The 26,122-nt window shown below is 42.2% G+C and overlaps 1 protein-coding gene and 1 pseudogene across 2 annotated transcripts; one reads left to right on the plus strand and one right to left on the minus strand.

Annotated features, from left to right (window-relative positions):
• Positions 1-5,894: 5,894 nt before the first annotated feature.
• On the plus strand, positions 5,895-7,100 carry LOC108528522 (eukaryotic initiation factor 4A-II pseudogene; annotated as a pseudogene).
• A 4,533-nt stretch (positions 7,101-11,633) lies between these two features.
• On the minus strand, positions 11,634-18,674 carry XAGE5 (X antigen family member 5). Of its 2 annotated transcripts, none has more exons than XM_017870367.1 (5): positions 18,587-18,674; positions 17,311-17,390; positions 16,701-16,806; positions 14,707-14,832; positions 11,634-11,741 (listed from the first exon to the last, which is right to left on the minus strand). In XM_017870367.1, the coding sequence occupies exons 2-5, from the start codon at positions 17,380-17,382 to the stop codon at positions 11,719-11,721; spliced, it is 327 nt and encodes a 108-aa protein (XP_017725856.1). In that variant the 5' UTR covers positions 17,383-17,390; positions 18,587-18,674; the 3' UTR covers positions 11,634-11,718. The 2 variants fall into 2 exon arrangements, with proteins under 2 accessions (XP_017725856.1, XP_017725855.1); XM_017870366.1 differs by having other exon boundaries at positions 18,551-18,666.
• Positions 18,675-26,122: the final 7,448 nt, after the last annotated feature.

A 26,122-nucleotide genomic window follows, 5' to 3' on the forward strand; every position in this document is an offset into this window, starting at 1 on the left:
TGATCTCTCAGAGCTCTCTTAGCTTTGACCTTTTGGGGTTCAAACATCCTTCTGTAGATTGAGTGGGAAATGCAAAAAGGAGAACAATATCATGGGGAGGAAATGTTGGTCTTTTGTATTTTCTTTTCCTTTTTTTCCTAAACTAACCAGTCTCTTTTGGTCCTCAGCTGGGCTGCTAATCCAGGGAAGAGGTGCCCTTCAGGAGAATACATGGATTCAATGGAGCCCAAGACGGGATTGAATCGCTCAGAAAAACCGGCCAGAATAACTTTTGAAAGGTGGTAAATGGAGATGATTGCGACCCTCTGATTTATGTTACTCGACATTCAAGTTGCTCAAAGTGTCTTCTCATCAAGAGCTGTTTGGGTAGAGACAGACACATTTGTTCAGCCCTGTTTTCTTTTCTGTTTTCTTCTCCTTCTCTCCTTCTCCCCTCCATCCCTCTCTCCCTCCCTCCCTCCTCCTCCTCCTCCCTCTCTTCCTTCCTTCCTTCCTTCCTACCTTCCTTCCTTCCTTCCTTCCCACCTTCCTTCCTTCCTTCCTTCCCTTTTTAATAAAAAGAAATGAACTGATTTTTTTTTCTCAGTAGAAAGATCAGAATATTTCACCAATCTTTTTGAGTTTTTTTTTTTGAATAACTTTTATTGGTTGAGGGGTACATGTGCAGGTTTGTTACCGTAGGTAAACTTGTGTCATAGGGGTTTGTTGTACAAGATTATTTCATCACTTCAGTATTTAAACCCAGTACCATTAGTATTTCTGATCTTCTCCTTCCTCCACCCTGCCACCCTCCAATAGGCCCCCAGTGTGTGTTTGTTCCCCTCTATGTGTCCCTGCGTTCGTCATCATTTAGTTCGCCATTATAAGTGAGATCTTTTGGTATTTATTTTTCATTTCTTTGCATTAGTTTGCTAAGAATAATGGCCTCCAGCTCTATTCATGTTCCTGCAAAGGAATGATTCCACTTTTTAAAAATGGGCGCATAGTATTCCATGTGTATATGTATCACATTGTTCTTTATCCACTACTATTGATGGGCATTTGTGTTAATTCCATGTCTTTGTTATTGTGAATATGCTGCAGTGATCATACATGTGCATGTATCTTTATAATAGAAAGATTGTGTTCCTTTGGGTATATTCCCAGCAACGGGATTGCTGCGTTAAAAATGTATTCTATTCTTAGGTCTTTGAGAATCTCCACGCTCCTTTCCACAATGGTTGACCTTAATTATACTCCAGCCACAGGGTGCCAGTGTGCTTTTCATACACAAACTCACCAGCATCTGTTATTTTTGTTCTTACCTGTTTATCAGTATTATAAACTCGGCTTTTTTTTTTTTTTTTTTTTGAGACAGGATCTCACTCTGTCTGTGGATTGTAAATTCCACTTCTCTTGAGACTTCCAGGGATTCCAACTCTCCAGGTGTGCCTGTGTTTGGCCTTTATGAACTTTGTTACAATTTTCAGTGTTTCCCTTTTACTTCCACTTTTATGACTGGTCACTTCTCCACATGTGCTTCTGCCAGCAGGTGACGCGTTGTGTGTCTCATCTCTCTTAGAGGGATTAGTCGCCCTTTTGATCAGTTCCGCAAGGCTGCCTCATTACCTTGATGATCTTTTTGGATCAGATCTAATAATCCCCTATAATCTTTTTTATTATTATACTTTAAATTCTTAGGTAATGTGCCACAAGGGTGCAGGTTTGTTACATAGGTATAACTTGTGCCATGTTGGTTTGCTGCACCCATTAACCTCGTTTCATTTAATTAGGTGATTATCTCCAATGCTATCCCTCCCGCCCACCCCACTACAGGTGTGATGTTCCCCTGCTCTGTGTCCAAGTCGTTCTCATTGTCTTCAGTTCCCACCTCTGAGTGAGAACATGCGTGTTTGGTTTTCTGTCTCTTGCAATAGTTTGCTCAGAATGATGTTTTCCAGCTGCATCCATCTCCCTGCAAAGAACATGAACTCATTCCTTTTTTATGGACTCTTAGTATTGCCATGGTGTAACATGTGCCACCATTTTCTTAATCCAGTCTATCATTGATGGGCATTTGGGTTGGTTCCAAGTCTTTGCTATTGCGAATAGTGCCTCAGATAATCCATACGTGTGCATGTGTCTTCTATTAGTAGATGTAAATTCCCCTAAAATCTTATAGATTATTAGAATATTGCTCATTTTCAGGGACTGGGTGACTTTCTCTTGAGGCTTTCAAAATCTTACCTGAAGGTAGGACTCTCATTTTTCTTTAATATTTTGACTACTGGTACAAAAAATACAGTATTCAAATATTTAAATTAAAAGATACTCCAGGGGCTAGTTGTCTATGGCTTGAAAGCTAAATCCAGCCTATTAGCTTATTTTTCATAGCTTTTGAATAAGCATTTTTTTTTTTTACATTTTTAAAGCTATTATTTCTAAAAAATACAACAATATAAACAGGAAACTACATGGCGCTACGAAGGATCTGAAATACTTATTGTCGGGCCTGTTAAAGAAAAGTATTGCTGATCTCATATTAATTAATACGTATTATTCTGCTTTGCGTTATTGTGTACACTTTTACATCCATTATTTATTGTACTCCACAGATTTGAAAATTATGGGATTACTTTCTGATCTTATTTTAATCCCCTCATACATTATCCAGGCTTTATGATACATGGTTTCAGTCGGGGAACTTGGCCCAAAGACTCATGTGAATACAGCAAACATGTGAGGTAGGAGACCAGCCAGGACTTGTTTTCTGGTCATAAACCCTACTGACTAAAACAGGATCAGATAGTGAAATGGCAGAAACCAGCAGGTGGCTGTGAGGCGTGATTTCTGGCTGGCCCTTCCCCCCCAAATTTGCTTTATTAGCATGGGGGACATTCCCACCAGCATTAAGACAGTTTATTAAATGCATTGCAATGAACCAGAATTACCATAATAAAGTAAATAGCATATTGCTATTTATTTTATCAAAGATTTGTGACTTGTATATTATCTCTAAAGGGAATTTAATTTAATTCCTTGATGTAATTTCTCAAGGTTGATTTGTTAATAATGTCAAAATTCAGGAATCTTTAATTCTATGTCTTAGGTCAATGTGTCATTAAGCGTTAATGTTACATAAAAGCTGAAATGTAATAATTGTTAGTTCTGATTTAAACTGCAGTAGGATTATTGCCCTGTTAAGACTTTTATCTGAGATTGTGACGCTCATCTTCCACATAATTTCTTAATTATTTCTTTTCTGATAAAAAGTAGTGGATTTTTTTTATAGAAAATTGTAAATATTGGAATACGCAGAATAAAAACAGGCCACAATTTCACGGTGTGAGATAAACAAATTTGCTGCACTTCTATCAGTCCCTTTTATAGCTCACTCATATCTTAAAGTTGTTATACATATATCAAATCATCACATCGTACCCCATAAATATATACAATTGATTAGTTGTTAAGTAACATTTTTTAAAGAAGAAAAATAATAGAAGTCATGCAACAATTTTGAAACATATATCAACAGGAAATTATTCTTTTATGAATCATGACAGAGTAATATCTTGTACATCACAAACAAAAATCCTTGAGATGAAAAAAATTAACAGCCAGTATGGATATCACCATGTAAATCAATATAAGAATAAAAATGGAAAATGTAGCCAGCGCAAAGATATAGAAACACTTATGCAACTTCTAGTAATTTCAGAATGAAAAATAAAGCAAAATTTAAATTGAAACTTTCTCCATCAAATTAGAAAACACTTATTTTGAATATACAACGAATACCCCATGTATATTCTTCATAATGCTGCAGTTAAAGGGCACTGTTATAAATCCCCCATTGCTGAGATTTTTTGTTTATGATTTTCTCTTTCGTAATTTTCAACAAGCAAAATTAAAACATGATACAAATGAATGTTTTCACTATGTTTATGAATAAAGACATATTTGTGTTATAATGCATACATTTATATAAACATGGGTCTATTCAAGAAGAATATAACATTCTTCCAGATATTTTCTAGCTAACATATGCTCTCTTTTTATTGAACTCTCAATCTATTTCCCAACTACTCATCTGAAAGGCTATTCTTTGTTTCTATACGTAATATTAGGAATTTTTACAGTCATCATTAATTATGGCACATTATTACTCTACCTATGATTAATATACATTTGTACCTTCAGTGACTAGCAATATATCAATATATGAATAGATTTTTATTCAAAGTTACGTCTAAAAATATTACCTATTATTGAAGGAGAATGTTCACATGATAACCGTAACTCCAAATATTATGGTTTGTTTATATACTGATGATGTGTTATTGGTTAGATATGACAGTTACATAAGAATTATCAGGATCACAAAGTAGTATAGGGATGCCAGAAATCTTGTTGGCATAGAATTTGGCTGATGGGTCTTCCTAAACATCCTAAGCTGAAACTGAAGCTGAATAGAAGACTTAGGCTAAGCATTTGTGAAAAAGCAAACTTTGAATGACTGCATGCAATAAAACATATGCTTGGGATGATTAAAGGGAGACCTGATTTTAGTGAGAAAGAAAACCCTGCATTCTCATGTAGTTTTGAAGTAGAAGACACACAGGACTTAATTCCAGGTCCTGACAGGACTTAATTCACGGTCCTCACAGGATAGGGTGAAGAAACCCGCATGAACCCGCAGACAGAGATGACCTCAATCTCTAGCTGCCCTCATTGCTCACTAGCACATGACACTTCCACCAGTGCCATGACAGTTTACAACTGGCATGGCAACAATCCAGAAGTTTACTCTCCCCTGCTCCCCTGCATCACTAGACAGTTCTAAACAACTCGCCCTTCAATTTGCATTAACCTACCCCTTCATTTACATGGAACTGAAAGTGGGTATAAATGAGTAAAAATACAGTTGTCAAGAGCCCATAGGTTGCTGCCTGCTGGCTCACTGCCTGTGGGTTAGCCCTGTTCAGAAAGGAGCAGTACTATTCAGTAAAAGTATTGGAATAAGCTCAAACTTTGGGGTTCACCTATCCTACATGAGTTTCAGGGCAAGAATTTTCCTGATAGTGCACGATTGTATATTTCTCAAGTTGATTTGTTAATAATGTCAAAATCTCAGAATCTTTAATTCTATGTCTTGGTCAATGTGTCATTTAAGCATAATGGTGACATAAAAGCTGAAGTGTAATAATTGTTAGTCTGATTATAAATGCAGTAGGATTATTGCCCTGTAAGATCTTCTATTGTTACATTCACTGGAAGCATGGCAGAAAACCCAGAATCACAGAAAAAAGTGATTAATTAAAGCATGTATAAAAATTGGCCAAGGTGGGAGGATCTCTTGAGCCCAAGAATTTGAGACCAGCATGGACAACATAGTGGGACCACTCTCTAAAAATAGATGAATCGATTGCTCAGGTGTTGTATCCACACCTGTAGTACCACTCACTTGGGAGGCTGCAGGATGAAGATTGTTTGAACCCAGGAGTTGTGCCACTGCCCTCCAGCCTTGGCAACAGAGCAACATCCTTAGAAAAAAGCATGTGTAAATACAGACATAAAATTCCTTATTTCTGTCACAAAAGAAATACATCCTCCACTAAGGGTGACATGGGACTGTGTGCTTCCAGTGTTTCTCAAAGCAGGAGATTGTTTGGGCAAAGAAACAAAAGCTCTCTTAAGTCCCTTTCTTTTTACTAAACAATGCCCTGTGGATGCAGATACGGGTGTTATGGGATCTTTGGGGTGTCGATTTTCTGGCTGGAAACCTCTGTGGCTGGTGGCGCCCTTGCTCAAGTTCTTGTCCTGCATCCAGGAAGAATAAGGTATGCAGACAAGTGGAGGGCAAACAAGACAAAGAGGACTTTTCAGTGGGGCACTTAGTGTTTTTTTGGATCATGTCTGGTGGCTCCATGGATTATAACAGAGAACATGGCAGCCCAGAAGGAATGGACCCCGATGGTGTAACTGACAGCAACTGGAATGAGATTGTTGATAACTTTGATGATATGACTTTAAAGGAGCTCTTCTTTGGGGGCATCTATGCTTACGATTTTGAGAAGGCTTCCACTATTCAGCAGAGAGCTACTATTACCTGTATGAAAAGGTATGATGTGATTGCTCAAGCTCAGTTAGGTACTGGCAAGACAGCCACATTTGCTTTCTCCATCCTGCAACAGTTGGAGACCCAAGCACTAATATTGGCCCTCACCAGAGAACTGGCTCCACAGATCCAAAAGGTAATTCTGGCACTTGGAGACTATATGGGAGCAACTTGTCATGTCTGTATTGGTGGAACAAATGTTCGAACTGAAATGCAAAAACTGCAGGCTGAAGCACCACATATTGTTATTGGTACACCTGGGAGAGTGTTTGATATGTGAAACAGAAGTTTCTTTTTCCAAAATGGATCAAAATGTTTGTTTTGGATGAAGCAGATGAAATGTTGAGCCGTGGGTTTAAGGATGAAATCTATGAGATTTTCCAAAAATTAAATACAAGTATTCAGGTTGTGTTGCTTTCTGCCACAATGCCAACTGATGTGTTGGAAGTGACCAAAAAATTCATGAGAGATCCAATTCGAATTCTGGTGAAAAAGGAATAATTGACCCTTGAAGGAATCAAACAGTTTTATATTAATGATGAGAGAGAGAGGAATGGAAGTTGGATACACTTTGTGACTTGTACGACACACTGACTATTACGCAGGCTGTTATTTTTCTCAAGGCGCAAAGTGGACTGGCTGACTGAGAAGAATGCATGCCAGAGACTTCACAGTTTCTGTTCTGCATGGTGACATGGACCAGAAGGAGAGATAGGTTGTCATGAGGGAATTCTGATCAGGGTCAACCCATGTTCTGACCACTACTGACTTGTTGGCTCTCGGGATTGATGTGCAACAAGTGTCTTTGGTCATAAATTATGATCTACCTACCAATTGTGAAAACTATATTCACAGAATTGGCAGAGGGGGTCTATATGGGAGGAAAGGCGTGGCTATAAACTTTGTTACTGAAGAAGACAAGAGGATTCTTCGTGACATTGAGCCTTTCTACAATACTGCAGTAGAGGAGATTCCCATGAATGTGGCTGACCTTATTTAATTCCTGGGATGAGAGTTTTGGATGCAGTACTCGCTGTTGCTGAATAGGTGATCACAATATGCATTGTGGTTCTTTCTTTGGGAATACTTGAATCTTATCTCAATGCTCATAATGGATCAGAAATATAGATTTTGATAGCAAAGCTACATTAGTCATGAGCTCTTGTGAGGAAAGTCATTGGCTTTATCCCCTTTAGAGTTAGACTGTTGGGGTGGGTATAAAAGATGGGGTTTGTAAAATCTTTCTTAGAAATTTATTTCCTAATTCTGTAGAAATGGTTGTATTAGATGCTCTCTATCATTTAATAATATACTCGTGGGCTAAAAGATATAGGTGCTGTATAAAATCAGCCAATTATGTTTAACTAGCATATCTGCCTTTATTGTGTTAGTCATTAGCCTGAGTAGAAAGACCTTTAAATTTTTTTTTTTAGAAAGCATTTGAATACATTTTGTTTGGTATTGTATTTATTCAATAAAATATTTAATTAGTGCTAAGTGTGAACTGGACCCTGTTGCTAAGCACCAGCAAGCAATCATCCTAGGTAGGGTTTAATCCCCCATGAAATTGCCATATTGCACATATCTTAATGAAGTTCGAATGTTAAATAAATTGTATATTCACTTTTTAAAAAAACTAACAAGAGGAGCTTTATTGAGTGTTAGAACAGCTCAGAGGAGATCCGCAGTGGGTAGTTCCTCTGTAGGCAGGTTGTTTGGTCAAGTGTTCAGCTCTCAGCAGAGAGGAGGCCCTGAAGAGTGTGGCCTCTCTCTGCAGGCAGGTCTTTCCAACGTCTGCAGCTCTTAGCAGACAAGAGGCCCTGGAGAGGGTAGCTCCTCTCTGCAGCTGGTCGTCCCATTGTCTCTCCATCCTCTGCCCCGCTCTGGCTGAGTCCCAGGCATTTACGGACCTCAGAGGGGAGAAAGTGCATGTACATTGGTCCATGGGCAGCCATGGATGGGTCCAGAAAAGGCACCACAAGTCCACACTCTGGTCTCTGGGATTGGCAGCCTGGCCAGTCCCTGGCCTGAAGGTGGGGCCTTACCAGGGACTGCCCCCTTCTGCTCTGGATCCTGTCTGCCTCCCACTGCAGTCCATGGTGCCCAGGCTGCTCACACCAAGGGGCACCTGCAGGCCACCACCCAGCTGCCCTCAGAACCCCCTTGGTTTCCCCTCTCATGTTCCTCAGCAGTCAAATTCTGGAGGTGTCTGAGGTGGCAAGGGGCTGGCATGCCAGTACTGGCCTGGCCATGTGCACACTTGGCTGAGCTGTGACAGTGTAGGGGCTCAGCTCCCAACCTGCTCTGAAATCAGAGTGGGTGCTGGGAGCAGGTAGAGATCAGGCAGTGGGAGGAGACACTTCTGAGCCTGCAGCGGCAGTGGGGGCCTTCCCGGGCTTCAGAGAGTGCAGGCTGCAGACACGCCTGGGTCCTGCACTTGGGAGGGCAGTTGCAGCTGCTCCTAGGTAGCTCCCAACCCACTAAATCTGAAGGAATGGGCCTCCCACTTGTCCCCAGCTCCTGGGTCTGCAGCCATGGATCGTTTGGCTGCAGCTGCAGCCGGGAGGGCAGGGATCCTGCCTGCTCACAGTCCCCCCAAGAGGACAGGGAGACTTGGATCTGCAGCCACAACTTGGGTGGCTGCAGTCCCGCCCAGGAGGGCAGGGCTCCTGCCTGCTCCATAGAGCGAGAGGTCTGGGTCTACAGCTGCAAGTGCACCCAGGAGCTCCCTCCCCAACTCATAAAAGGTGGGGATCCCACTTGTCCCTGGCTCCTGCTGGCTCCACAGAGCATGCAGCCCTGGCTGGGCCTCCCTGCTGCAGCCAGTGTGATGGCAGTGGCTGCTGATATCATGGTGACAGCGAGAAAAGTCTGGCTGTCCCTGAAAGTCCCTGGCTCAATGGGCAAGTCTCTTCCTACGCAAGCTCCTGCTGCCCATGGGTCTTGCTGTCTGCCTTCTGTCCCTGCAGAGCTGTGGGAGGAAATGTCATGACTTCTTTCTTGCTAGCTATGACACATCAGGTAGGTCCACAGATCAGTCCTCCCAGAAGTTGAAGTATGAGTGAGTGTGAGGGAAAGTGGGCAGACTTCCCATGGGTTGGGCCACTTGGTCCATGGCCTGATAGAGATCCTCATCCTTCTACTAGAAGTCAGCGACACCACAATGAACTTGCTCCCTTGAGGGGTCTGGAAAAGGGAGGAACAAGGGCCATAGAGGGAGGGTCAGGTGAATATGGAGTGAATTTTGAAGGAAGCTGAAGTTGATGTGCACGCCTTCCAGGGATGAGGCAGTGATGGGATATTCAGGGCACACAGGTAAGAACAATCCCAGAGGGCACAGGTGATACCCCTGGACTACAAGACTTTACCCTTATTAGGGCACCCCCAGCAGGACATACATTCATCAGGTAGGAGCTGGCCAAGGCCTCCATTGTGGCATCCCGCAAAGAAACCTTTCCCTCTAGGGTTCCCCGTTCAGTCTAAACAACTGATTTGCATCTTTGGTTTAGGGGAACTGTCAGCAGGCAAGTCAGTTCAGGGTAGTCACTGACACAGGTTCCTCCTCTTCACAAGCATGGATGACATCCCTAAGGTGTTCTGTGCGAGATGTTCGGGAGCTGGGTCACCCTTGCTGTCCCATAGTCGCAGCTCGGTAAGGTGTGATCTTGGGTTCAGGATTCAGTGTGGTTTCAAAATTGGCCTTAGGGTATGACTGTGGGCTCCTCACAGGCAGAGAGACCCACCATCCGTACTGTCACTGAGTTTCTCCAATTCAGTGTGGTACCCTGGGACTAGGGACACAGTGCTGACACAATGCTAATCTTGCTTTTGCTGAGTCTGCAAGTAATCAACCACTTTGATTCATTTGGGCTCATTGTCTTCTTACCCGCCAAATCGATGAATATATGACAAGCCAAAATAACAACTGCACTGGTGATCCTTGTGGCCCCGTTAGCCACCACAGGGCTGCTTAGGGACTGCCTGAGCTCTTGACACACTGTGATATTGAGTTGTGTGGTGTTGACTGACTGGAATAGACTGATTCTTCATGGCATCACACACATCAAACAAGTTTTCAGCACATAGTACTGACATAGGGTTGGCCTTGTCACACCTCGGTTATTTACAAATCAGCTTCAGAATCAATGCCATGTCTGATGCCAGCTACACTGCTATTTAACTTACATATTTACATGAAATCACTTTCTGAAGTCAAATGCATTTAAAAAGGTAGACTGATATTCCTACTTGAAATTCCAAAGCAGTTATCACATACTAGAGATGTAGTTGTAAAGAAAAATGGAATGAAAATATTTGAAATTTTAAAGGGATTAAGGAAAGATAACTAGTAAATTTATCTGCAATGTAATGCCTGCATCTTGTTATTTAATTTATTCTTCATAGCAAGTATTTAGTGTAAATATTCTAATTTCACCTTAAAAATGGGGAAACTGTCCCACAGGACGTAAGTATCTTGCCCACCATCTCAAGGCCAGTGTGTAAGAGGCAGGATGGAATCCCATGGCTATGTCATGCCATCACGTGTAAGGAGACAGTGTAGGTAGGATCCAAGTAATTTTGCTTCAGCAAGTTGCCCCTAGTTGCTTTCCCCTTTCTTCTACCTAGGCCCTAGTTCTTTCATCCAGCTCCATAGCCTGGGGAATTCTCACATATTTTGTGGAAAATAGGATATCCTAACAAAGGATGCAGATAAAGAGATACATAGGGGAAGGAATAGAAGGAAGGGGCAGGGGGCTTCCATGGCCTCTACGGGCATGCCACTCTCCATGTGTTCCACTAGGCAAGAAGCTCTCTGAACCCTGTCCTTTTGGGTTTTGATGGAGGTTTTCATCATATAGGCATGATTGACTAAACTGCTGGCCCGCCATTGGTAATCAACTTAACCTTCAGCCCCTCTCCCTGTCCTGAAGGTTGGGGATGTGGCTGAAAAGTCCCAACCCTCTAATCCCCCATCCTAGAGCTACCTAGGAGCTGCCAGCAAATGGTCAATTCACTAGCATACAAAAAGATATCACTATGTGGAGATTCCAAAACCTGTAGGAGTTGTATGACAGTAAGCAGGGTCCAGGACCAAATATATATATATATATATTCACAATATCACACATGTGCATACCAGCTCAATCAGAATGCAGCGTTGCAAAAATGATACTATATTTTATTCAGACAGAGTCGCATTCACCCAGGCTGGAGCTGCAGTGGCGTGAACATGACTACCTACGTCCTCGACCTCCTAGGCTCAAGGGATCCTCCCACCTCAGCCTCCAGAGTAGCTGAGACTACACCTACATACATATGTGCATATATTCATACATTCATTCATCTATTTTTGTAGAGAGGGGGTTTTGCCATGTTGCCCAAACACGTCTCAATCTCCCAAGCTCAAGCAATCTTCCTGCCTCAGCATCCCAATGTGCTTGGATTACAGGAATGAGCCACTGCACCCGGCCAAAATGTTCAATACTGTCTAATATGTGAGAATAAATGAACAACAGGTGTGTGATACTTCTTTGGCGAAAACTGGAAAACTTTATTGAGATTTTTAAAAGTCAAATATCTCGGATAAATCCAGTTTGCATTCTTTCGGTTGTCTTTGTTTAAAGCTGTGGTTTCCCTTCCCCTGCGATAGAAACATAACAGGCAGAAACATTACCAGCAGAACTCTAGTCACATGAAATTAAAGGCATGCAAAGGACACCAAAGGTTTAGTTTTATACAATGGACTAAAACCAGAATCCAAAGAGTCTTCCTGTGGCTAATATTCAACTAGACCTCCGTAGAGACTTTGAGGATACACTTCCAAACATATACATTAGCAACATTTTTAAAACACACCCTGCTTTTTGTGCTAGAAGGAAACCAAAAGACAGTCTGAGGACAGATCACATTAAATCAGGTGAACCTATTAGAAGGGGCTTAAAGTAGATGGCAAACAATGTGTAGAGTTTTACTGAAAATACAACCAGAACACAAAAAAAAAAAAACCCTAAGAAACAGAAGGAATTTGTGAAAAAATTCCTCCAGAAAAAAATGCATAATTTAATGTTTTGGCTTGACAGTATGGTCTGAATGTCCAATAGGTTCCTGCAGACAGTCTGAAAGCTATCTTTTGAGAAAACTGTTAATGTCACATTAGGAAATACATATGCGAAATGAATAGAAAGGCCAGTATTGCATTTGTTTTTTCTCTGTTGTGAAGAAGTGCTATGATATTGCTTTGAGCTAGTTGGCCCTTCTTTGTTCTTTTTTAACATACACTAACCATTTGCATCCAGTTTTCACCTATAGTCCTCATGTCAATATGAATAATGACACTTTTTTCACTGGAAAGTATTCCCATTTGTATAATTAATTAAATGGTCATATAAGTTTTAACGTATCACGCTCATGATTGATATTAAAAGGTGAAAGAGTTATACATCATAACCAGTGTGGGGGAAAAAAAAAAGAAATGGAGAGGGAAATGAAAACGGAGAGTAAGACATCTGGAAAAGCTAAACATTTGCTTCTAAAAGTAACTGTTTTTCAGGGACAACTAGCAAATTTCACAAGTTCATGCACAGTCTTTGTGGTGTTCAGATATTCAGGTATTGCAGGGATATATTAAATAATGTAGGCATCCCTAGCGTGTCAACCATTTCATCCATACTCTGAAAATACTGTGTTTAAGAATGTATTCACTTTCAATTATGCCCTACATTCAATATCTGGGTCTTGTTCATATTCCGTGTTGTGCTTTTTCCATTTTCTTCAAGATTGTTTCATCTGCTGGATGCTGTCTTCCTAGCTATTTCTCAAAAGAATGATCTATTAAATGTATTACTTTTCGATTAGTTTTCCCTTTGTTAATGATTCATACCTTTCATTTACTGCCTGTTTCCCTTTCCCTTAAGTTTATTCTGTGACTCTTTTATTTTTTATGTCTCAGTATTATTTTCTTGTATCATGTAATTTGTTATCTATTTTAATAAGATATGCATTTAACGGTATGACTGTCCTAAGAATACAACTGAGGCTTGTTCAGTAGGCTCCTGGAAATCGTCTACACACTATCTATTAATGTAAATAGTCTAATGGAGTGGTTCACCAGTGTGGAGTAAATCATTTAGATAATTTCTCCCCTAAAAATGCAGTGCATCCTTTAAATTCAGAAGTTCTTCTAATTAAGTCAGCAATTTGAAAAATGTGTAAAAGATACTTAGGTGGACTACTCAGGACTTAGTACGTTATAGTCTTTGAACTTCAAATCATATCATCTGATGACTCAAGGCAGAAACCTGTAATATATAACCTCTGATATGGTTAGAGGTTGCCGTATGTGTCTTCAATCTAATTACACACAGTAGCTCATGAAGACTGACAGAAGGGTAGGGAGCATGCGTAGCACAGGCATCTTCCAACCACTTTGAGCATCACTGACCTACATGCAGGCTCCCTACTTCATGGGCCACAAAACCTTGACTGTCTCTTTCTATTTTATTATTCAGTCATTCAAGGCTTCACTGTGGGAAGACTTTAAAATACAATCATTGGGTCCAGCGAGGGAGGTGGTTCACACCTGTAATCCCAGCATTTTGGGAGGCCGAGGCAGGTGGATCACTTGAGGTCAGGAGTTCGAGCCCAGATTGGCCAACATGATGAAACCCTGTTTCTACTAAAAATACAAAAAATTGTTGGGCATGGTGGCATGCACCTGTAATCCCAAATACACGTGAGGCTGAGGTATGAGAATCGCTTAAACCCGGGAGGCAGAGGTCACAGGGAACCAAGATCGGACCACTGCACTCCATCCTGGGCGGCCGAGGGAGACCTCGTCCGAAACAAAACAAAACAAAACAAAACAAAGCAAAAGCAAAAATAAAAATAAAACAATCATTGTTTAAGAGTCTGAGAGAATTCAGGATTTGACAAAATTCAAGAACACTCATGAAGGTCTCCTTACGGAAAAACAAACATCAAGCAGAGTGCCCGCTTGTTTTCTTAGAAGCAATGAAATCTCAACTCAGATATTACAATTGGACTGAAGCTGATCGTTATGATAAACAAATCATGAAAATCCGAGTATCTTTGCATTCTCTCCAACAGAACCAGAGCATGTAGAAATCAGCACTGAAGTGGACTTTAATCTATCTGATGTGCATTCACTACTTTCAATAAAAGCAAAAATGGGTGTAGGATTTATGTGATTTATCCAGAAGCTCACAAATTATGTTAAGAGCTGGTACGAGAATCTCCTTCAGGGATCAGCATATTTCATACAAAGTGGTATTACAAGTGCATTATGTTTTTGTGAAAAGCAGAAATCACAAAATAATCTGCAAATTGTTAGCTGTTGGTTATACTCAGAAGTAAGAAAATGCTTTGCTATTTGATGATTCAATATGGCTTTGACCCAATTTGTGTCTGTATCTGACAGTGTTTCAGTTTTGCAGTCAGGCTTCTAGGGTCTGAATTACCTTCCAAAGAAAGTCTGCATTTGAACTCTATTTTTAAAGGGGCAGTAAGATTCTCTCCTTTTATTATCAAAAGTATAATATTATGGAATACAGACAGCACATAATTTTGAATCTTAATGGGTAACATACCTCCTTCTGGCATTTTAAATTGCTCTGATTTTGGCAGAATCTTCCCCTGGACATCAGGACCATCTCCGCATTCATTTCCAGTCTTTGACTGAGACAGCTTCTGGAGATCAGCTTCCAGGTCGGGCACTGAAAAATACCAAGGATGTCGACTGGAGCAGCCAAACGGGAATGATAAATAAGGAACTGATCCTTTTCTTTCCTCGGTGTTATGCAGTAAAAGCCTATAAGCTACTGTGGTAATAAATGTGAAGCAAAGATGTCCCACGTTTGTTTTCCTGTATTATGATACCTTATCTTAAATGACAATCTGAGGATAAGTCTCAGCACACCTACGTTTCCCATACTTTACCATTGTGTATTATAAGCACACAGCTACCTAGGAAAACCGAAGACGGCCTCATGGATAGCATTTTAATCGTAACTTAAATGTAATTTTCTGAAGGATTAGATCAATGTATTGGTGAGCCTATGACAAATCTTATGGTCCTGACACTCATCCCCTGTTGAGGTATCTTGAAAATGTTGGGGTTAAACTTTATTAAAGTAATTCTTAGATCCAAAGGCCCCTATATGTGACTTTCCATACGTGAATGTCATTAAGAAAAAAAGTACGAAATATAACAGCAAAACCACTGTCTTCCAGTGGGAGCACGGGTACTGAAGTGCAAAGAAAGTAATGAGCATTGTTGACAGTCGTATTCTGGAAACCCCTTAACAGGGAATTGCTAAAATAATCCATGGTCCAAATTCTGTCTCTGATTAGTTTGAAAATGCTATCCGTTGAGAAAACAATTTCTGTTTCATGATAATCTTACCGTACTTGGAGTTTTCTAATTATAAAAATATTGAAACAACTTTTCAAAGCCCCCTCCATATCCTGCTAATAAAGTTACCTGTACGCCAACATCCTGAGTTATCCACCTTTTACCAAACACACTGTCAAAAATATACATCAAAGGAAACAGTGGCTGTCATTCATTGACTTCTTTTCTGGAGTTGCTATCCTGCTTCACTGAACTGCGTTTTGTCCTGAGCCAATATCGAAGTACCTTATAGTACAGACACATTTGAGTATTAAGCATTTTTGAGCAAAATCATTCACATTTTCTAAAATAGATGGTAGGAAGAATGCATACCTTGGAACAAAATACGAATTCCTTCTCCATGAGTCGAGTTTTCTTGCTAAGTCTCTATCTCTGAGCCTCAGTTTTCTTATTTATTTATTTTTATGTTTTGAGACGGAGTCTCGCTGTGTCACCAAGGCTGGAGTGCAGTGGTGTGATCTCGGCTCACTGCAACCTCTGCCACACGGGCTCAAGAAATTCTCCTGCCTTAGCCTACTTAGTAGCTGAGATTGCAGGTGTGTGCCACCACGCCCAACGAGTTCGTATTATTTTTAGTAGAGACAGGATTTCACCATATTGGCCACGGTGGTCTCGAACTCCTGACCTCAAGTGATCCGCCCACCTCGGCCTCCCAAAGTGCGGGGATAACAGGGGTGAGGCACCACGCCCGGCCTCCGTTTTCTTATTTATAAAATGAGGCTAAGATTCCTTTGCAAATGGGCTTTATTTGGGGTGTTATATGGTAGGGTGACTTGGCACTCCACATGCTATCAAAGGGTGCTTACAACACTGTGAACACCATGGCTGAGAAGATCTCACTGCAACATCCTAAGACTATCACGTTAAACTGGTGAAATAATGTACATTTTTATACAACCAATTAAATGGTTTCATCTGATTTAGGAAGGACTATATTTTCAAGCATACAAAATGCATCTCAAAGAAAAAGAGAAGATTCATCATATCCAGGGACTGCAGGAAGCTGCAAACTATACCCATCACATTTCCAGCCTCTTGCAAAACTCTCAGCAAATGTTTGAGATCCTTTCCTGTTGTTTTCTTTCCTCCTGTTACTGGTCATGGCATAAGGCGTCATGCACACACAGGCCTCCTCCCCCCATAGACATTCTTTCTTTCCCTTCCCAGCACCTTGAATCTCAGCTGCACCCTGATCTTCTTCTCTCTTCTGACCAGGTGTATGATCCTGACTTTCAGTTGGTGGTCCTTCTTGTTGAGGCTCTGGCACACTGGGCTCCTGGGACAAGGGCAGGGGCATGGTGTGTGCATGTGCAGATAAAAAATTCTTCTTATCAATGCATGTCAATAATATGAATATACAGATTACACAGATACTTCTGATCATATGCATGTTTAAAGACATGCTCCAACACTATCCCAAAACCATTCCACATACTTATTCTTCATTAAGTTACTCTTCCCATAGAGAGGTTACTCTGAGACCATTACCCTCAATGGCGTTGGAAGCCATTTTAATTCATGTGGGGTTGAATGGGTGTAATGTGCTATGAATAAGCATGAGGAGGAAATCACCAGTCAAATCGAGGAACACAAGTTCACACATCCAGGCGAAAACAGTGTGTAGTCCTCTTGGGTTACTCTGTCCTTCACGAGATGCCATGATCATTTTTTATCAACATGGGAGACCTTTATATCAGTGTATCTATACTAGTTCAACAATAACTACCACACACAAAAAAAACTTCTGCTATTGGAAAAAATCGAATGTTCAGTTACTCACAGGCATAGGCCCAACCAGCTGAGCAAGTCGTAAACATCGTCTTGGTCTATATCTTCTTCCTCGCCAACTCATATTTCAGTCTGCAAACAGAACAGTGTGCACTTTGCCGAGGCTGAGGGGGATGGATCACCTGAGGTCAGGAGTTCGAAGCCAGCTTGGCCAAAATGGTGAAACCCCGTCTCTACTAAAAATACAAAAACTTAGCCGGGTGTGGTGGTGAGTGCCTTAATCCCAGCTAGTCGGGAGGTTGAGGCAGGAGAACCGCTTGAACCCGGGGGCGAATGCTGCAGCCAGCCGAGATCGCGCCATTGCACTCCAGCCTGGGCAACAAGAGCAAAACTCCGTCTCAAAAAAACCAAACCAAACCAAACCAAACCAAACCACACCAAAAACCAGAATACCGTGACTGGAAAAATGCATGTGAGTGGATACTACATTTGAGCACTTCCATGGCCAAATGCTAACTTGCAATTTTTAAAAATTTGGTAAGACATGGAAAAGTAAGTCAGAGGGCATGTATAAGTGCGTATGCCTTCTGAATCGAATACTTGCACAGCCACTTATGTTCGTCAAGCTAGCTGAGCAATGCCTTAGGGCTTATGGCAAGAGACGCACGGTATTTCCAATGAGGTTTGGTTTCACAATTGGACTCTCCATCGCGAGACATTTAGGAAAATACAGCTTGAGAATTAAAATTAAAGTGCCCGTGGCCTTTGTCACAACCCTTTGCTAGGCCCATTTCCCCCCTAAAATCGAGTTTTGTTGGAATGCATAGCCCCTCCCACCCATTCGAACTTCCAAGATGGAGCTGAGAAGTTGCCACATAGCACTGGGCAGTCCTCACCGGGCGGGCACCTCTGCGGTTCACTATACAAACCTTGGGGTGGCGGTCACCAGTACGCAGTGTTCCCAATTTCCAGGCCCCTTCCTTACCGCCCACGACATTCCAGGCCTGATGCCCCTTGAGGAGTCTGGAATTTGTCCTCTGTTGGAAGTTCTAGGCGTTTCTGGGACTGGAATACCACCAACAGCACCCCAGCATCGCCCCAGCTTCACCCAACCCCCGTCCCACTCTGAGGCCCTGCTTCTTCCTTCGTTCTGACCCCGACAAGACAAGAAGGCCCATAGCTGCGGGGCCGCACGAGAAGGACGACGACATCAAGCCCCTTCTCACTCGGAGTCACCAATCATGTGCCCCGACCCTCTGGAAGCCCGCTGGCTCCTCCGCACTCTCACTCACGCTTCAACTCCTAGTTGGAGCGGCCTGTGGACCTACTGGCTGCGTCTCAGCAGGGGAGAAAGAATCCAGACCTCCGGGACCCGACCTGCAGGATCACAGCTCCCCGGCGTTCACCATACGGGCGAAGGGCCAATGGGAAAACGCCCAATGAATATGCGCACTAAGGAGGCACCAAAGGAGCATGCGCAGTGAGGTCCCCTCGTGCCTTAAGAGATGCACTGCCGTTCCTTATCTCCCCATGCCCTGTCCTCTGCTCCTTCCAAGGTCCCCACTAAGGACTTTGGAATCCATCCTCTCTGTATGGTATTTTTTATGCCTCTGAGACTGAAATACTGCAAATAATGTCACCCTTCAACTCATTCCATGTTCATCTGACCCTCCTCCCCACTATGCCCTTACTTCCTCCCCTGCCCAGGACCGCACAACAGCAAGGCCATGGTGATGGCGCTGCCTTTTAGTAGAAGGATGAGGATCTATATGAGGCCATGGACCGAGTGGTCCAACCTACGGGAAGCCCTTCTGCTTTCCCTCCCACTCACTGACACTTCAACTTCTGGGAGGACTGCTCTGCTGACCTACCAGCTGTGTCATAGTTGGCAAGAAAGAAGTCATGACGTTTCCTTCCACAGCTCTGCGGGGATAGAAGATAGACAGCAAGTCACATGGGCAGCAGGAACTTGCTTAGCAAGGGGCATGCCCACTGAGTCTGCCACTTGCAGGGTCGACCGTGGTTTTCCTGCTGTTCTCGTACCCGCATCCACAGGATGTTTGTAGTGGAAAGAAGGGCACTTAAGAGAGCATTTGTTTTTCTTTGACCAAACAATCTCATGCATTGAGAAACGTTGGGAACACACAGTCCTATGTCACCCATAATGGAGGATGTGTCTCAGAAAAGTCTGTTGTGAAAGAAATAAACTATTTTTATATCTTTATTTATCAATGCTTTTTTTTTTTTCTCAGACAGGGTGTGGCTTTCTCTCCCAGGCTGAACGGCAGTGAGATGACAATACCTCACTGAAGTCTGGATCTCTTGGGCTCAAATAATCCTCGTGCTGAAGCCTCTCAAATGGATGGTACTACAGGTGCGAACACCACACCTGAGCAATTAATTTATTTTTTAGAACATTGTCTCAGTCTGATGCCACACTGGTCTTGAAGTTTTGGGCTCAAGCGATCATCCCACCTTGACCAATTTTTACACATGCTTTGATTAATCACTTTTTTCCTCTGGTTCTCAGTTTTCTGCCATGCTTCTAATGAATGGAATTGAATAAACTCTTCTGCAGACTAAATATAGTTACACATGCTTAATTTTTTTTTGGGGGGGGGTGTGTTATTGCACATTTAAATCTCTGGGCTAGTGACTAATTTGCCTGAATATACCTGTAGGCCATTCAGATCGTGTATTTTGATTCAGAAATATACATACATATTGATGACAGGATCTAGGCGCAGTCTACTGTGACATGATGCAAAGCAGTGGTGACTAACTGGATCATATACTGTACTCTCCAAATATCAGCTAAATAGCCTGTTCATAAGATAGGGCTGACATTATTTGCATAATGCTGTAAGGGAGAGCACTACCTCGACAGAGGCACTAGCGTGTCAGACGTCGAAGGGATTTCAGTATATTTATTCTGATTTTGAAATCTGGTGTAAAGTGGGTCTTTTAAAGTGGGGGATTGTTTGGTTAGAGTTAGGTAGGAATCATAATGATGTAGGATTGGTGGAGCCAAGAAGACAACAATTTTTAGGCAACGGTTCAATGAGTTTTGGGATTGAAAAATGTCATTTGACACTTTTGACTGAAGAGTTGATGAATCTTTCAGGCAGTTGCTGAAATGAACAGTAAAGTTCTTTGCAACTTTTATTTTCCTAGGCAACAGATTGCTGTATTAGTCAAGTTATGTTGATGAAGCCAGTGGAGTATAAGCTCTCCTTAATGTAGACAGTAAGCTGTGCGCATGATTCCTGTTCTTATTACTTTTGTGTTCTTTGGCAGTTTAATGTGGGAAATAGTATATGGAAGGGAAGGATAGGAACGAGGCCCTGACCAGAATGCAGCCTTTTATAAATAAGATATATTGCTGAAATGACGCCTATATATTTCATGCAGCTGGCCTTCTTTTAGGGCAATACCTCGAGTTGGAAAAGAAAGGTGGCTCAATCTCTCTCTGTCTCTCTCTCAAAAGCAACTTGAGTAGCAATTGTGGTGTTTTAAATATTTTTTTTTAAAAAGCGAGAGCAGTTATAATCATGATCTCTTATTTAAGTTACCTTTTACATTTTTTATTCTTTCTTGGCATGGACACTATCATTATTAAATTTTACTTTCTTTTTTTCCTTATTAAGTCCAGTTTTTAATATAGTGCACTCGGAAGTGCTCAAAGAATGGGAGATAGTGATTTCTGGACTCAGACTTTTTGTGAGCAACTATGGCTGGATGGTAGTGTTTCACGTTGTACTAGTTAGGGATCTGTAGAAGGACAGAACTAATAGGATAGATGTATATATGAAGTAGGGTTTATTAAGGAGTATTGGCTCACGCGGTGACAAGGTGAAGTCCCACAATAGGCCATCGGCAAGCTGAGGAGCAAGGAAGGCAGTCCGAGTTCCAAAACCTCAAAAGTGTTGAAGCCAACATTGCAGCCTTTAGTCTGTGGCCAAAGGCCCGAGAGCCCCTGGCAGATCACTGGTGTGAGTTCAAGAGTCCAAAAGCTGAAGAACCTGGAGTCTGTTGTTCGAGGGCAGGAGGCATGCAGCACCGGAGATAGTTGGAGGCCAGAAGACTCAGCAAGTCTAGTTTTCCATGTTCTACTGCCTGATTTATTCTAGTGGCGCTGGCAATTGATTAGATGGTGCCCACCCAGACTGAGGGTGGGTCTACCTCTCCCAGTCCACTGACTCAAATGTTAATCTCCTTTGACAACACACTCTCAGACAGACCCAGGAACAATACTTTGCATCCTTCGATCCAATCAAGTTGACACTTAATATTAACCATCACATGCAGACCTGGACTTTAATGATTCCTGAGTGGCCTCACTCCAGCCTCAAAGAGCAGGCTTGAATTTCTTGCCAAATTTGAACTTCCCGCTGCCATTCCTGTGGGCCATAACTCCGGACCTGCTGGATGAGTTCAAAGGATCATATTAGGATTGCGATTGGGAAAGTTGTGAAGGAGCCCTTGTGACAAACAGGAAGCAGCAGAAAGTATGAAAGACATGGTAGAGACAAGAAGAGTTGCCTGATACGTGACCCTACAGCAACTCTCTAGCCGTTAAGGGAGGAAGCAGAGCTGGGACCAACACAACCAGTCTACCTGTGAGGGGGCTCAATTTCCCACATGACCAGAGCTTCCCATCCTCCATGCATGGGAATCTGTGACCAAGCTTAGATTTACACAGGGTGGTGGGTGGGTGGGACAAAGTCTACAGATTCCGAGCAGCTGGCAAGTTTCAGGGTACCAGAGTAAACACTGTCACCTGAGCTCAGATTGCTTGGTGGTTGAGGTCAAATTATTTACTACCTACCACGTTCAGTGTAGCTCTCCCACTTGCCTCATAAAATGGGAGCACAGTAGGGGAATGGAGGTCCCTGTGCATTCACAGGGAGGTCCCCGCGAATGCAGACAATGCATGGCATTCACTTATGCTGCAGCCCAAGCAAAGCCTCCACATGATATCGAGAGGACAAGAAGTCACATGTACTGTCTGTCCCTTTGGCCTGTGAGTTCTCATCTCTCCAAGTAAGACTACACCTGTGCAAAACAGACACTGATATCTGCAGATGAAACACATATTTCATCAGTAATTCTATATTTTGTAGTAGCCTTTGTGGCCCATGTCAAAGATGGCATTTTTGTCTAAAAACACTGAATTGCAAAGGAGGTGGACAAAATTGGGTTCTCATGTATGTTTGCATATATTCTATAGCAACATTTATCAACCACTGGGGATGTTCTCTGAAAAAGCTGTAATCATTTCTAAACCGGTTTTTAATCCATGGTGGATCATAAGAATAATGTTGTCAGCCACAAACGGCATTTTAAAGAACAGAGATAAAATAAATTACTAAATAGCGTTCGCTGCATATAGAACATACAAATACACTGCACATCCCCATGCACATACATATATTTACTTGCCTAGTCGACTATATGTAAACTGTGTGTTTCTCACACAGTGTCATAAGAGAGTTTGAACGTCACTACTTTAGCGGTTATCAGACAAAATGTTTACAGGCCATTTCTATAGCCATCTGTGAAGATGATGGATCAAGACGTGCTCAGAATAAGTTCACTGTTGTCTGTAGCTTTCTACATAATGCTTGAAATGGCACTCAGTGATGTTTAAATTGCTCAGTTTTACTGTGGGCATTTGACCCTCAGCAAACTCACTTGTGAACTCATGAGCTGGTGAGAAGGAAGGCTGATGAGTTGTGGGGCTTTACTTCCTACCATGTCTTTCTGCAGCTGCAGGGTGTGTTCATGTGTGTGCTTCTGCACTCGTCTGATGGTGCTTTGATAGGTTCCCTTTTATTTCCCCCTTTATCATTGACTGTGTCTTATGGTTCCTATTATGCACTTCATTCGCATCCAGTGACAGCGACATCTGTGGTATTCAGTGTTGATCCAATTTACACAAATTTTAAAAATATTTTCAAGCATGAATAGTTTTTCTTACCAACTTTCCTTAAGTACTTCAAGGAGTCAAATACAATTCAATATTAGTAGTTGATGTTCGATCATACTGAGCTATAATCCTGGAAAATTGCTGATCGTACTAGTTGTTGTTATGCCTGAGCTTTTATGTCACCATAATGCTTAGATAAATGACACAATGACCAACACATGGAAAGAAGGATTCTGAAATATTGACATCTTTTATTTCCAAACTTTATAAGTTCAGGGGTACATGTGTAGGATGTGCAGGCTTCTTACACGGGTAAATGTGTGCCACGGTGATTTACTGCACACATCATCACATCACCCTGGTATTAAGCCCAGCATCCATGAGCTACTCTTCCTGACCCTCTCCCTCCTCCCACCCCCCCACTTCAGTAGGCCCAGTGTGTGATGCTTCTCCCATGTGTCCATGTGTTTTCATCATTTAGCTCCCACTTATAAGTGAGAACATCCGGTATTTGGTTTTCTGTTCCTGCATTAGTTTGCTGAGGATAATGGCTGCCACCACCATCCATGTCCCTGCCAAGGACATGATCTCATTCTTTTTATGGCTGCATGGTATTCCATGGTGTATGTGTACCACATTTTCTTGATTCGGTTTATCATTGATGGGATGGACATCTCAAATATCACAAAGACACGTAGTACTTGCTGTGGGAAATATCGCACTGTGGTGGGGCAGACAGACAAACAGAAGAGCAGTTGAAGTGCAAAGGAGAAACACAGGGAAGGAACCTGAGGAATAAGAGACAATTAATGTAGTGGCCATGAGACAGGAGAAAACAACATAATGTTTTAAAAAGAAAATCTTTCTCCATTGCCTTTGCCACTTTTCTGAAAATCAACTTATTAGGTTTGTGAGTCTATTGCTGGCTCTATTTTGATCTGTAGATTTTCCCCCAATACCACACTGTCTTGAATACTGGAGAAGTAACACAATTGCCATATGGGGCTGGATGATTAAGCATCATAATCAATAACTTCATGCAATGCTTCCTAACTCAAGGCAGCACCCTCACCTCAGCTGAGGATCCCATGCCTCCCACCTTCTTAGGGGCATCGCTCCTGAACTGATCACTCTTCTCTCCTGAACCATCAATGGCTCCCTCTATATTGGATCAATCCCCAAGCCAAGGGGGAAGTCACCTTCTTCCAATGCACTGACAACATAATCAATCGATAAGTATAATAGAATTAATGTGAATCTTGACATCATGTAGGGTGAATTCCCCAAAGTTAAACTTCAGAATTGTTTTGAATATTCTGATTCATTTTCCTTTGTAGATAATTTTGAAAATGGACTCCAGTGAAGTGTGTTGCACAAGTTCAGGCAGTTTTCCTTTGCAGGGCAGGAGTTTAATGTGTTTGTAGCTACAGAAGGACGTGGGGTTAGAGGGTGAGTTTTCCCGTAGCTTGGGGAATGATCCAATGTAGAGGGAGCAGTTGATGGTTCAGGAGAGAGGAGTGATCACTGCAGGAGCAAAGCCCGTGACAAGGTGGGAGGCATGGTATACTGACCTGAGGTGAGGCGGCTGGCTTCAGTTAGGAGTATTGTATGCAGGAGGGCAGCAGAGAATGTCCATGAATCACTGAAGGTGAGGGCGGCCTTGGGGGTTCCTGACACACTGTCAGCAACTGTGTGATTCACCAGCAGGACCCCGACTCACTACAATATGGTGAAACTTTCTTTGAGTAAAGGAAGAGCGAAGGGGTAGAGACGATGAAGCTGTCGCTCCTGGGAGACTATGCATTTCCCTATAGTATGAAGCAACAGCCGAGCTGTTGTCTATTATGAAAAATACATGTCCTCACAGCATTTAACAATAATCTCTCCAACTGGAAGAGAACTGGCTCACCGGATCCCTCAACCACTGTTCTGTGCAGGATAATGTATGGAGGAAAAGTGCAGCCTGGTGCTGACTTTAATTTTCGTTTTCTCCTGCAGGCAGGTAGAGACAGGACACAATTGTTGCCAATGAACTTTCAGTAGGCCAAAAATCCTGAACGTTTGAATTGCTCTTTCCTCTAAGTGGGAGGGAAAAAAAAATCAGTTTCCTGGGTTAAAGCAAAGCCTTAGATAAACCTTAAGCCTTAGATAAAGGAAAAAAAGTGAGAGAGAAAAAAGGCCACATGCAGAGGCTCACACCTGTAATCCCAGTATTTTGAGAGGCTGAGGGAGGAGAATCATTTGAAGCCAGGAGTTCAAGACCAGCATGGGCAACATAGTGAGACCCCTGTTCTACACAATTTTTAAAACTGGCTGGGCACCATGGCACGTGTCTGTAGTCCCATCTACTCAGGAAGGTAACACAGGAGGATTGCTTGAGCCTAGGAGTCCTAGTTTGTGGTGCGCTCTAAGTCCTCCAGGGTATTCCAGCCTGGACGACAGAGAGAAACCCTGTCTCAAAAAGGGAGTGGGGTGTGTGAAGACACATTCCAGCCTTGTCTTCAGCTGGACTGCCACTGCTGCAGCCTCCTCCCAACATTTGAGGCAGGATCTCTCTCGGCCATGGTACTCTTAACTCTGTGAATGTTGAGTTCAGTGCTAGGGGTTTGACGCAAATTACAATGAGATTAAAAAAAAAACAAAAACGGGTACAGTTGTAAAATGTTTTTGTGCCTTGTGGCTATTACATCTGGATGTGTGATATTGACAGAAAGGGTCCAGCAGTTTGACTACTTAATGCAGTTGCCGCAAGCAAGGAATTCGTCTTTTCTACACTTCTCACTGGATAAAGGATAGAGACAAAAGGGACGGATGTTATGTAAACTGATTTTTTTAATGTTTACCAATTCAGGATTTCATCCTGTCCATTTCTTAAATGTGATGAATCTTTTCACTAAGTTTATATCATAATGTGATTTTCTGAAGATGTTTTGTC

Source organism: Rhinopithecus bieti, unplaced genomic scaffold, assembly GCF_001698545.2.
Source record: "Rhinopithecus bieti isolate Rb0 unplaced genomic scaffold, ASM169854v2 scaffold_5472, whole genome shotgun sequence".
In the NCBI taxonomy this organism is placed as follows: domain Eukaryota; kingdom Metazoa; phylum Chordata; class Mammalia; order Primates; family Cercopithecidae; genus Rhinopithecus; species Rhinopithecus bieti.

Coding starts and splice junctions, on each gene's coding strand:
- XAGE5 (XM_017870367.1), bottom strand. CDS start 17,382: ATGAGTTGGCGAGGAAGAAGATATAGACCAAGACGATGTTTACGACTT. Junction 14,833..16,700: donor GGGTGCAGCTGAGATTCAAG/GTGCTGGGAAGG, acceptor GGTATTTTTCAG/TGCCCGACCTGGAAGCTGAT. Junction 11,742..14,706: donor ATTTAAAATGCCAGAAGGAG/GTATGTTACCCA, acceptor TTTCTATCGCAG/GGGAAGGGAAACCACAGCTT.